The sequence below is a fragment of the Argentina silus genome (assembly GCF_951799395.1).
Source record: "Argentina silus genome assembly, chromosome: 3".
Classification (NCBI taxonomy): domain Eukaryota; kingdom Metazoa; phylum Chordata; class Actinopteri; order Argentiniformes; family Argentinidae; genus Argentina; species Argentina silus.
Window position 1 is genome coordinate 22237803 of NC_139657.1, and position 13400 is coordinate 22251202.

The 13400-nt window shown below is 41.4% G+C and overlaps 1 protein-coding gene across 1 annotated transcript; it reads left to right on the forward strand.

Annotated features, from left to right (window-relative positions):
- On the forward strand, nt 1-10226 carry amfra (autocrine motility factor receptor a). The gene is made up of 13 exons (XM_083665741.1): nt 1-1045; nt 1240-1332; nt 1588-1752; nt 3579-3731; nt 3886-3926; nt 4041-4173; nt 4922-5055; nt 5163-5273; nt 5490-5683; nt 6833-6939; nt 7230-7364; nt 7562-7746; nt 8051-10226. The coding sequence occupies exons 1-13, from the start codon at nt 800-802 to the stop codon at nt 8238-8240; spliced, it is 1887 nt and encodes a 628-aa protein (XP_083521867.1). The 5' UTR covers nt 1-799; the 3' UTR covers nt 8241-10226.
- The last annotated feature ends 3174 nt before the right edge of the window (nt 10227-13400 follow it).

Sequence of the window (13400 nt, forward strand, 5' to 3'; positions counted from 1 at the left end):
CGGAAAAGACGAACGATTATGGAAACTACGAGAAAACATATCTAGCCAACCTGAAAAATAAGAAAACTCGATTAAGATTCAGACGAGGCCTTGTTTGGAGTTTATGTTAGGATACAGTGATATCTAATAGACAGCTGGCATACTATGATACACAGTTACCCTGGTTTTATCATTTTTACCCGGGGATTACCATTTTCAGCTAACAGAATCACGAGCGAGCTAGTAGTACAACTGGGTAGCCAGTTGTCTTACATCTGCTAATTTTCACCCTCTTACAACACCATTACGAGAGAGAATCTATTGACAACTTTGCCCATTGGCGGTAGCTAAATTGGTTACATTTTTGAGGTTGAGAAGAGGCTACGTTGCTAGCTGTCATACTAGCTAGCAGCTAACTACAAAACAAACATGTCCATTTAAATTGTTCTGTTCGATTGAGAGTCGAGGTTGAAGGGCTGAAAATCAAGGCATGACAACTGAATAATGTCATTCATAGCTATAGGTTTAACCTAGCTAGCCGATTTATCTTTACAAGAAGGAATTGCAAACACAACTGTATAGTGAGCTAGTTGTCACACCTACGACCTAGCAGAGTAGCTAGCTAGCTGAGTGGTGTGTGTTTGAAGATAAACTTGTGTGTGTTGACCTTAATCTCCGACTCTCCTCTCTAACTAGAGCAAGGGAGTGCTTTATAGGCTCAACCCGGCCGAAATTGTCAAATAAGACAGGGTACTTTAGCCTAATAGTATTTTCCACTGTGATCCACTGTGAAGATTTGGCGAAACACTTACCAGTCAACATGCCCTTACTGTTTTTGGAGAGATTCCCCTGGCCCAGTTTGCAGACCTACACAGCCCTGAGTGCTGTCTTGCTTGTTGGGACTGTCTTGAGTGCCTACACCACAGTCACAGAGCCAGGATTTGACATTCCCGTGACAGAGTCTCAGGGCAGCCTTGAAGAGGAAAAGGATGATGAATTTACCAGCTATGAGGATGTGGCAGCCAATGTCCTGTTGTACTTGATTTCAGACAGTGTTTTTGTTTGGGTGAGTTTGTGGTACTCTGTGCTTCATATCTGATTGTGTAATTGTCAGTGTGTTAGGGTAAAGGATATGCAATTGTCATTATTTCTGTGGACAGAGACTTTTATCTTTCTGCCAATTAGGCAAAGGAGTTGGGATAGGGTCAACATGCTATGGTTCATTGTAGGGTGTAACTCAATCTGCTACTGTATGCCCAGGTGATGGTGAATACAGCCTGCTGTTTCCTGATGCTGATTGCAAAGGTGATCCAGTGCATTGTTTTTGGGCCACTCCGTGTCAGTGAAAAACAGGTTAGTTCAAATATGTCAGTAATGTTGTTGCCATGTCATGACATTATTACCCTGTTACTTGAATAATCTCACTCCAAATGACCTAATGTTTTGTAATGACTAGGCTATGGATCCTAGTTAGATATGTAATTTTTTACAGCCAACCATTCCAATGGGCGTCTGTATCAAGACCATTTTATGATACAGCTCTGTGTTGTAATGCACTGGAAGACAAACAAAATGTCCATTGTACTCTCTCCCTCTCCCTCTCAACAGCACCTGAAGGACAAGTTCTGGAATTTCATCTTCTACAAGTTCATCTTCATCTTCGGGGTGCTGAATGTGCAGACTGTGGAGGAGGTGGTCATGTGGTGTCTCTGGTTCGCTGTTCTGGTCTTCCTGCACCTCATGGTCCAGCTCTGCAAGGACCGCTTTGAATATGTACGTCCTAAATTCAAAGATATGACACAATAAGCAAGGAAATCATTAGAGCCTGTCAGATATATCAGAGCAACGGTATAATTGGCCGAGTTCTGTAAAAAAAAAAAAAAAAACATATCGGCAGATACATCGGTTATCAGTGACTCTTACCCCCCATAAATCGGCATCGGTATCGGACCCAAAAATCCACTATTGATCGGGCTCTAGAAATCACATTCTATTCAAGCTTGGACCACTGCCCTCTGTAATTATCAGAACAGTGAAGCATTTTTTACTCCATTTAACTCTATACTCCAAAACTTTGGATTTGAAATCAAACAATAATATGAGGTTAAAGTATAGATTATCAGCTTTTATTTAGGGTATTTGCATACATATTGGTTTCACCATTTAGAAAACACTTTTTATACATCGTCTCCTAATTTCATTTTATTTTAAGGTGTGTTCCGTCGCATCTTTTGTGCAGGCATAAGAGAGCTGTCAATTTCTAGTAAATTCTAGACTTTGTGTTTGCCTTTGGAGTCTGCTATTGGTGTCTGTCAACATATCACCAGAGATGTCAAGGAAGCCATTATGAGGCTGAAAAATCCCCCCCAAAAATCTGAAACATAGCCAAAACTTTAGGCTTACCAAAATCAGCATTTTGGAACATCATTAAAAAGAAACAAAGGACTTGTTAGCTCAGCAAATGGCCTGGTAGGCCAAGGAAGACATTTACAGTGGATGACCGAAACATGCTCACCATAATTTAAAAAAATCCTGAACAACTGTCAGACAGCTCAGGAACACTCTACAGGAGGTAGGCGTGAATGTGTCAAGAGACTACCATCCGCAGAAGACCACTAGTTGGCCTCAAAAGCAGGATGGCCAGGTTACAGTTGCTAAACAGTACCTTAAAAAGCCTGCAGAGTTCTGGGAAAAGGTATTGTGATTGCAAGATGAAAAGTTTGGAGACTGCCCAAGATCTATAGCATGGTGAAGGGGTTGTTATGGTTTGGTTATGTACAGTATGGCTGCCACTAACTTGTCTTAATTGATGAACATCTTGTCTGCTCAAGTACAAGGAAATGCCTCCAAACTTATTGGACGGCGCTTCATCATACAGTAAGACAATGACCTCAAACATACTGCCGTAGCAACTAGGGTTTTTTTCAGGGCCAAAAGTGTGGCCAAAAATGTTCTTGGCTGGCCAAGTCAATCTTTAAATCCAATTGAACATGCATTTAATTCCCTAAAGATAAAATTTTAGACCAAAAAACAACAAGCTAAAAACAAACAACTAAAGATGGCTGCAGTTCAAGCCTGGTAGGGCATCACCACAGAACATACCCAGTTTCTGGGTCACAGACTTCTGACAGTTATTGCATGCAAGGATATGTGACTAAATACAAGAGTCCCAATACTTTTGGTGCCATGAAATAAATACAAAGTTAATCCATAGTCAAATACATAGTAATTTCTAAGTGGTGAAACCAATACATACACAAATACCATTAAATACAAGCTGAGAATCTCTACTTAAACCTCATAGTAATTGTTTGATTTCAAATCCATAATTAACGGAGGGCACTGTGTATGCACTGAAAGTCGCCTTTGACAGACAGTGATTGTCAAGGTTCAAGGAACAGTCAAAGTATTGTGATGAATTGGATTCACAAGAAAGCCCTAATTTTGAGCAAATAGGATTCTACTTCAAATATGATACCTATCAAAATACCAAACCAATTCTAAGAACTTGTGCTCATGGCAATTCACTACAATATAAATGTGAATTTGTGTCATTGCAGTTCAAGTGTACTCATATTGTGTGTGTTTGTGGTTTGCAGCTGTCCTTCTCCCCAACCACTCCGATGGGCAGCCATGTGAGAGTGCTGGTCCTGCTGGTGGGCATGCTGCTGTCCTGTTGCGGCCTGGCTCTGCTCTGTGGTCTGCTGGGACACGCCCAGGGCATGCACACAGTGGCCTTCATGGCTGCGGAGGTACCTCTCTACCTTCTCTTATTCTGATGAGGGATGAAACCAATTGCTGTTACACAATAGCTTGATATGATGGTGCTCCTTGTTCTGTTTCATTATGCTTGTTGTTGTTGTTTTCTACTTAAACTGCTGTTTGAAATTGTGTTTTTCTTTTCAGTGCATGCTGGTTACTGTCAGAACTGGACATGTCATTATTCGGTAAGTGTTTGCACCAGTCTTTGTTCAGAATGATGTATGTCTGAAAGTAAATGAACTGACTGTTAAACTTCAAAAGGATAAAGCTCATAGCTGACCCACCTTTACCCCCTCTAGGTACTCTATCCACCTGTGGGATCTGAACCATGAGGGGACTTGGGAGAGTAAGGGCTCCTATGTCTACTACACTGACTTTGTGATGGAGCTGGCTCTGCTGGGTCTGGACCTCATGCACCACATCCACATGCTGGTGAGTTTACCCCCTCCGGTCCTCCACTGTCGCTAGAGGTGGAAAGAGTACTGAAACATATTACTCACCTAGAAGTACTGTTACTTCAGTGAAAGTGTTGTCAAGTAAAAGTTCAAGTCTAGAAAACAACTTAAGAGTAAACAAGTAGCTTATTATAAAGTACTTAAATAAAAGTAATTTGCATTGCTTTCAAAATGAAAACGTTACCTTGATTGCGTTTCATCGTCATTGAAATTAAATCTTATGACCGACCATCATTCAGGTTTTGTGCACAGTTTGATTTGATTGGCCTGTTTAGGCGTGGTGCTAACTACTGAATATAATGGGGCACACTCGGCACAGTTTTGGCACCACTGCTACTTTCTTTTGTTAAAAACCTGCCCTTAACGGGTAAATGCTGGTATGATTCTGCTATGAATATCATTGTACTCTGTAATGGTAGAGAAAAGAAGTAGAATACTTTATTCAAAACATACTCAAGTAAAAGTAAAATTATAGACTTTCAAAAATACAAAAATAATTACAAATCCTTGAAAGATCTACTCAATTACAGTAACGAGAGTAGTAATTTGTTACTTTCCACCTCTGACACCCACACAACAGTTTTATATCTAAACTCTTTATTTTATTCAATATGCCCCAAGTAATTAGTCTTTAGGCCCAACCATGTTATAACCCCGCATTGATGTCTAATTTCCCTCCAACTCTTCCTGTCTCTCTCCATCTTTCCCTCACTCCCTCCTCTCAGCTCTTTGGGAACATCTGGCTCTCCATGGCCAGCTTGGTGATCTTCATGCAGCTGCGCTACCTATTCCATGAGGTGCAGAAGAGAATCCGCCGCCACAAGAACTACCTCCGCGTCATTGACAACATGGAGGCCAGGTTTGTTGCTCAATTAACTACCTTCATCTGTGTTTGCAGAATATGAGTGTGTGTCTTTAGATTGTGGTTTCTGATGGAGGTGTATTCTGCTGATTGGTTGATTCCAGGTTTGCTGTGGCCACCCCTGACGAGCTGACAGCCAATAACGATGACTGTGCTATTTGCTGGGACTCCATGACGACAGCGCGCAAGCTACCCTGCGGTCATCTCTTCCACAAGTGAGCAGCTGCCCTAAAATCCTCTATGCTGTGTACTTTGTAGTACATTATCTATCTGTTACTGTTGAATATAATATACAAGCATATATTAAGGCTCAATAGCCATGTGTGTAAAGAAATATGGCTGATTGAATCTGAACTGGTAGTGGATTATGCAAGTTCCCTATATGAGTCTGTCATTATCATGACCTGCGTTGTGTGTTTGTGTGTGGTCAGCTCCTGCCTTCGCTCCTGGCTGGAGCAGGACACCTCATGCCCCACCTGCCGCATGTCTCTGAACATCAACGAGGCGGCCGGAGAGGGGAGGGAGGAGAGGCAGAGGGAGCCCCTGGATGAGAACATGGGCCCAGTCCCCGGGGTCGAGGCACGGCCGCACATCAACCAGCACAACCACTTTTTCCACTTTGATGGTGAGGCTCCAACTCTCCCCCGGCCCGTCTCCTTCAGACTCTCAGATCCACTATACAGATGGAGACAAATAGGAAAATCTCTACTTTGTAATTGTTCGATTTTAAATCGAAAGTTTTTTTAGTATAGAGCCAAAAGAATTAAAAAAATAAATTAAAAAAAGCTGCACTATCCCATCACTTACGCAGGGCACTGTATTACTTTATTGTGAAGCACTTGTGTACATCTATTGATGTGACGTCATTTATAAATGTGAATGACTAGAATAGCAACAAACAAAGAATAGCTCAACAGAAACAATGCTTTTCTCCATTGATTTTATTTAGTAAAATGGTCATTTAAAGAACTGTACATTATTATATGGTTTCAGGCATGGGGGCGCCCCAATTTTACTACCCCGTGCCCACCGCCGAAGGAGTCTTGACCATTCACCCAAGTTTGGGGATCAATAAAAACACAGCCCCTGAATACCACCCACAATACTATAATACCCCTTTCATTGAGCCGGTTCATTTGGTTCCGTTCACCTAAAAGAGCCGTTCATTCGGCTCCCAAGCAGCTCCTTGTTAAAATCAGCCCATTTTTACTTCTGATTGGTCCGTGTGCACATCTGTTGCTTAAATGTGTTCAGTGGAATCCAATAACCTCATAACCGTGAAAATAACATTATTTAGCAATACATTTATTATAGAAACTGTAAAATTAGATGAGGCTACATTTGTTTTAATTGGACTCGGCTGATGTCCTAAAAAAGTATGTATTGAATGGTTGTGTTCATTTATGCATTTCAAATGAATTTTTAGGCTATTCAGTTTAGGCAGAAAATGGAAAGTCCCATGCGAAAAGTCTAGATTTAGTGGTGATGGTTGTTTATTTCACCTTTATTTAAGCAGTAATTTGTCGCAGAAAACTGGAATATCAATAGTCTGCTCAACAACGCCAAAGTGTTTTCTGACACAGTTTTTGAGATGTTGTGCTTTTGGCTGTCGATGCTAGCTAGACATTCTCAGTAGTTAGGCTGATACCGTTTGAGTCATTTGGCTTAAGGCATATACTGTACAGTATGTCCTGTAATATGTACAGTATCATATAACTTAGAAGTAACACCTCTCATGTGATGCATTGAAGTTGGCTTGACTTTTCCCACCTAGGTTCTCGCATTGCCAGTTGGCTCCCCAGTTTCTCAGTGGAAGTCATGCACACAACCAACATCCTGGGCATCGCTCAACAAGCCAACAACTCCCAGCTCAATGCCATGGTAAGTATTGTCACCTCACATCATGCAGTTGGATTGAAGATCATTTTCCTTGAACAATCGGAGAAGCAATAGATGTTTCTGATGACACCAGATGAATGCATCTCAGTTGTCTACGGTGGTGATCTAATGAGATTGGATTTGTGAAATCGAAATGGGCGAGTCCTACCAGATGGTTATCTTTCACCTGTCCAATTCTGTCAGATCAGTAAGAACAAGGAAAAGTGAGAAGAAGAGGTTCCTGTATATTATTGAGACACTGTTAACTCTTCCCCCTGTCCTTCATGCCACAGGCTCATCAGATCCAGGAGATGTTTCCCCAGGTGCCCTACCACCTGGTGCTCCAGGACCTGCAGCTCACCCGCTCTGTGGAGGTCACCACCGACAACATACTGGAGGGACGCATCCAGGTGCCCTTCCCCATACAGGTCAGTCCCACAGCAACACAGATTCCATTATGTGTGTGTTTTGTTGAATGGTGCATCAAGCTAGAGAATGCCTATAAGACATGTTATGTCTTGCACTGAGTGGGTCGCCTTACAGTAAGTTTAGAGCGGACTTGACTTACGGGTCCCCAAACAGTCCCCCAAAATGGCTGATGGCTTCTTCTCCCTGTCCCGGTCAGCCCCTGGAACGCTCAGCCTCACAGGTAAACTCCTCCCCTGAAGACGGGGCCAGTGGGAGTTCAGAGGTTGTGACCCCTGGGATGGAGGACTTTGAGGTCAGGGGCAGTCGCTTCTCCAAGTCGGCCGAGGAGAGACAGAAGATGCTGCTGCAGAGGAGAGACGAGCTGCTGCTACGCGCACGCAGGTACATTGTTATCATACTTAGACCACATTAAGACACACAGCAAAATACACACATATCACGTATCTTTACTCTGCCCAAAACAGTTTTTGGATGCTATCCTATGCCTATTTTATGCATCTCGTTGTATTCCATTTTGGCCCTTGTATCTCCTCTCTCACCCCCCTGCTAATTGTGCTTTCTATTTGGAGTGATGGCTAATTAGCTGTAATGATGATGAGGCTCTGAGCACTGACCTCATTACCACATCCATAGCAGTGTCCCTGTAAAACACAAAATCTGCTCCGCTCCTGCCTTTCCCCCTTAGGAGATATCTGAGCAAGAGTCCAGAGGAGGCTGCTACTGTTGTTAATGATGATGATGAGTATGACGACTATGAAGGCCTGCCCTCGCTGGAGGGTGACGTCCCCTTCTCGGACTCCATGACCCTGCGTCGCAGAATGCTGGCGGCTGCCGCAGAACGCCGTTTGCAGAGGCAACCTGACCCCTATCAGTGAGGATGAACTGGCAACCAGTAAAGAGTCTACTGGTGCACCTGCTCCTTGCTCTCCCTGCACCTTTCGTCCCTGAGCAGAGTCCCTCTAGGGCTGAAGTAGCCTACTGAATGGAACCATCCATTGAATTCATCTGAGCAGACATGAGATGTGCATGACATTTGCCACTGCTGTGTTTTAAACATACTGTCTTGGTAACAATAGCTAGATATGGTTATGGAGTTGAAATCTTCGATAACAAAGCTTTTATTATTTGTCAGTCTTGCCCCATAAATGCCCAGAATCGAAGTAGGCTGTTCTGAATTGAATCATAGTTTGGCCACTAAATCTGTGCATGAGTCATTTTGATTATGATATAAAGCGTATCTAATCTGGAGACCTCTGTACATAGGTCAAAAAAATAAATCCTCCAAAAAGGATACATTCTAAAGCTAAGCTAGTTGGTTGAATTCAGGCCTCAAAGCTCCATGTTGCTCCGCTTGTACCCAAACTGTCTTTGCTATGATTCAGGTGTGATATAGCCTATGATGCACCTCTGAGGACTGGAAGCGTTTGAGTCACACACAGCTGCTGGCTCAGCCACACTGTTGCGTACAGACCGCATATGAAGGGAGAACGCGGTTTGCTTGAGTTTGGAATGGTTGTAGACTGTGTTTTACTGGAAAAGGTTTGTTCACCTTTCGCACTAGAAGTTTGGGCTCTTAATATCGTCACCTCAATGTAACCCTCTCTCCACCACTAGTGCTAGAAAATGAGGTAGATTTCAGAATACATTTTCAATTATACTGGAATAAGAGAGCTAAAAGTAATTGCTGTTTTTTAAGTTGAGGGGTAAGGTTATTACAGAGTAGTTTTCTGTCAAAATGTTCCTGAAAATAAGTCCTGAAAGTTGTTATCTATTTTCTTTGTTCTTATTTTTTTTTTTTACTTTGCATCTTTTCATGTTTCTGCAGTTGAAATCACTGTAATCCCCCATTATACTCTTACCTTATAAGCTCTGTTAATTTGGCCTCTTGTCAGTATTGGTTGTTATTTTCTTCTTTCTTCTTCTGTATTTTTCATGACTGCTCCTGTCTCTGGCATGAGAGGAATGAGGAGATACACTTGACTTGCATTAGTCATTACATTGGTCTTCATCCCTTGTTGGATACTGCAGAATGCAGTTCGAATTACATTCGTTCTTTTTTTTTTTTCTATTCTGAATTCATAAAATGTTTGCATGATAAAGTGTTAAAACAAGCAAAATGTTTGAGAGCAGCTTAAATGATTGAGTTAATGTCAAGAGAGCAATAAGCAACTCATTCTGAAGATACTCTTGAGATGCACATTTACTTTGACTATTAAAATAAAAAGATGTCATGTGCCCATTGCCATATGATAGTGTACCAGTTCTAATATGTTTAAACGTTAATGCTAATTAGGAGGTATTTAAAATAGTTTTCATTGATTCGTTATGTTGAGTAAATGTAATATGGTAATATGGGCTACATGATGCTTCAAAACACAGGCTTTAGCTTAACTGGATCGCAGTTAGATCGCTTAGTCAGTCCTTTGCACTGTGAGATTACTATTTTAAATTGTATTTTATTTAGATCATGCTATATTGTCTTTTTATTTTGGATGTCACTTTCTCTATGCATGAATCTGTGCATCCAAGACATAAACAAATCGTCATGATACAGTATGCCTGTGATGCTTCTCTTCCTAGTATTCCCCTAAGAGTGTTCTGCAGATAAAGCTCTCTTGAAATTGACAGCATTACAGATATGTTTCACAAGGTAGGGCAAGGTCTTTGTAGACCTTGAATATGACATTGGTTGTGTTTTTGTGTTTTAGTTGCACATTGCACCTTGAAACAGTATTTCTTGATCCATAGATGACAAGGTACCCATTGGTCAGTGTCACCTGAACGATGTAACTGTTTACAGATTGGTTTGTACCATACTTTTGAAAATGATAATAGAAAACTAAATAAATTAATGGAATGCATTTTCTACACAATTCATCTGTGCCTAAATTCTACAGTGGATAAAGAATTGTGTTTTTGTAAATACTTTTGTAATGACTGGATTATAAATGTGAAATTACCATGTACAAATACAATTCACAGCTACTATAGAGGCTTTGAATCAATCCCCATATTTGCTGTCTGTGTCTTGATTGAAAATGGCTGCTGAGTAATTCAAAGAAACAGGAGTGTATTCAGTGAGGTGAAATGTTCACAACATCACAAATAGAAATGATTGAACTCTCATTTTACTTTACAGACCCTCAAACCACTTATAAACTACCTTTCCATCAGAATTTTCTATTGTCTCCTCGGTAGAGGATGCCTGACTTCTATAAAATAAGAATAGTAGATGAAATACAAAAACATAAAAATATGTGGAAATTGAATTTGATTGTGTTTTAGCCTTGATGTGTGTTTCTTTCACAACTGGATGTCGGTAAATCGAAAAAAACATGATATTGGTCATATTCTGGGACTTCCTGCAATGTGGCACTAGGGGGTAGTAACATCCTTCAGTGTCCATGAGGAACCTTTGCTGAATACTGTATCTACATTATGAAGTCCAAATATTTGACTTCATGAGAGACGCTTTGACCAAAACAACCAGGAAAAGCCTTTAACGCTATTGGAATGATCATTCCATTTCTTCTCGTTCAATCTCACACCATTTATCTGACTATGGTACAGCCTGACAAACCTCTATGAGGTTGGTGTGTGTGTGTGTGTGTGTGTGTGTGTGCGTTGGGATATGAGGCTCTTGACCCATGACCTTCTGTGCTGAAGCCATGGTAAAGGTTCACTGCACTCACTGCTCTACCAGTGAGTCTGTCCGATGGTGATTGTATGACAATTGGTCTTCCCCCTTTTTTCAGGGAATAGAGAAGGAAGGAAGGAAGGATGGGGAGAGAAGGGGGGATCAGAGAGTAGAGGGAGAGAGGGAGAAAGAGAGTGGGGAGAGGGAGGGGCTGTTCCGATGAATTCACTCAGCGAGATAAGTGTTAAGAAAAAAATAAAACTCAAATATTTGCTTATTTTCTCACTGTGTACAGAGAATGGGAATCTGGAGAAAAGCAAACCCAATCAACAGCTTGATCAAATTAAAAGGTTAACACTGATATTTGACCGCGGTAGTATCATCACAATATTTTCATAAATCTAATAAACATATTTACCTCTTTTACACCTAAATTACCCAGTGTTTGCATTCACAACGGAGCAATTCCACAGATACCTTCAGGGAAACAAACATGATATGAAATGTGTAGCCAGATATCACAAAACCTACAGGCGTGTGTATTAGTTAATTAGCCTCTAACCCTCAACAAATTGCCTGTTGTTGCCACCAGTGTTGGAGATAGCACAGGGCTCTAAGTGGGACTCTAATAGTGAAATATGGTGCTAATGCTGCAAGTATACAGTATATGCTGAGCCTCTTATCAGGCTGACCATGCTGTCACTCTCTCTGCAGGACTTTGAGCTGCTGAATTGAGTTTTAATTGGTTCTGCAGTATACCAGGGCTACCGGGGACAGAACCAGTTGCTGGAGGGGTCCATGTGGCAACATGTGACATGCCTATCTGGGTTTTTCACTTGTTGCTGTTGGACAATCCTTGCTGTGAGGTGTTCTTGCGGGGGGAGGTCATAGACTGTAGCCAGGGATCCGGATGAGCTCCCAGTGTGTGTGGCCATAGCAGGTTTTTAGGCACAATGAGATGGATGTCTCATTGCAGTAAATGACAGGTCATATGCTAGCTACCCAACACAATGTACTCAAAGCAACTTGTTTGATGTATACATCTCTTCTATTTTTCTACCTTAAACGATAATTTGACAAGATCTGACCAGATTCAAACATTGTTAATTATTATGTATTAAATCTCTCTCTCTCTCTCTCTCTCTCTCTCTTACCCCTCCCCCTAAAGCCTTAGGTAAAGCCAGGGGCTAAACACCCCCTGTGACTCCCTCCATGTGTGGGTTTCACTTGTCAGGTGATGGAGGATATCAGAATCCATAATTTAGCGCATGATGCCTCCCTGAGGAGGCTCTGGTTCAAGAGCTGGTGACCCATGTCTCACAGTAGCACATTCACTGTCATGAGTTCTTGAATAATCACATTTCATGAATACGTAATTTGCATGGATATGAAATGCAGAAGGATTTCTACCGCTAAACACAATGCAGATTTCTCAACAGATTCTCCCTGCAAAACAGCATTTGCGTAATGCATTCGGTGAACTATACAGACTCGGCGAACCGTGTGCAGCAAAAGTGTACTGGCAATGTAAATGAAGCATATAGCTACTGGTGTTTACAAAAATGAATAGATCAGGATTAATCATATCGAATAAAAGCTAAGGTGCTGGAGTCAAGGTGGCCTCTCACACAGGTGGAGGTAGAAATCGAAAGACAGGATCAATGTAATGCATGGAATGGAATAAGGAATGGTATCATTCAATGGTACCGTTCCTCATTCCATTCATTCCATACATTACAATGAGTCAGTCCTCCGATTTTTGCCTCCCACACGCCCCACGATGCAGCTTGACGATACCAGGGCAGTCACTGCTGACAATTGGAGGTAGCGCTCTTGCAAGCACAGGGGAATTGAGTTTCAGATGGGCATCGCTCATAGCGCTATGACCTGTGCTCATTTTAGACATAGCAGAATAAATAAGCAGTAGAGTGTAAAAGGAAATATCTTGGACTTCCAAGACGTCGGGGCCAGAAAATCTTCCCCAGTGATTCTTACACAAATATCCACTTTCCTCAGCGTTCACCATTGTAAAAGCCACATTCTCCTCATTCGGTTACTGTGAATTCAATTTACCATTTCATTTCTATTGCCTTTGTTGGTAATATGATTGTCATGTTCAATGAGAGAATGTTATTCTTCCAAGGGGTTCCTGTGGGTACTGAAATAAGTACTGGTATGCTGGTTTTCCGCTCATCCTAGAGCAGATTAACATTCGAAGCCCCAGGCCCTCATTACTAACCGAAGTACCCAGACTGAATCTGGTCAATACCATGGAAAAAATAAAGAATTGGTTTTGTTTAGTCAGGACTTTAGTCAGAATCATTTGTTTGCTCACATATTGAATATAACTTATTGATGGACATCATTGTATTTTAAACTATAAATTATAACAAGTAAA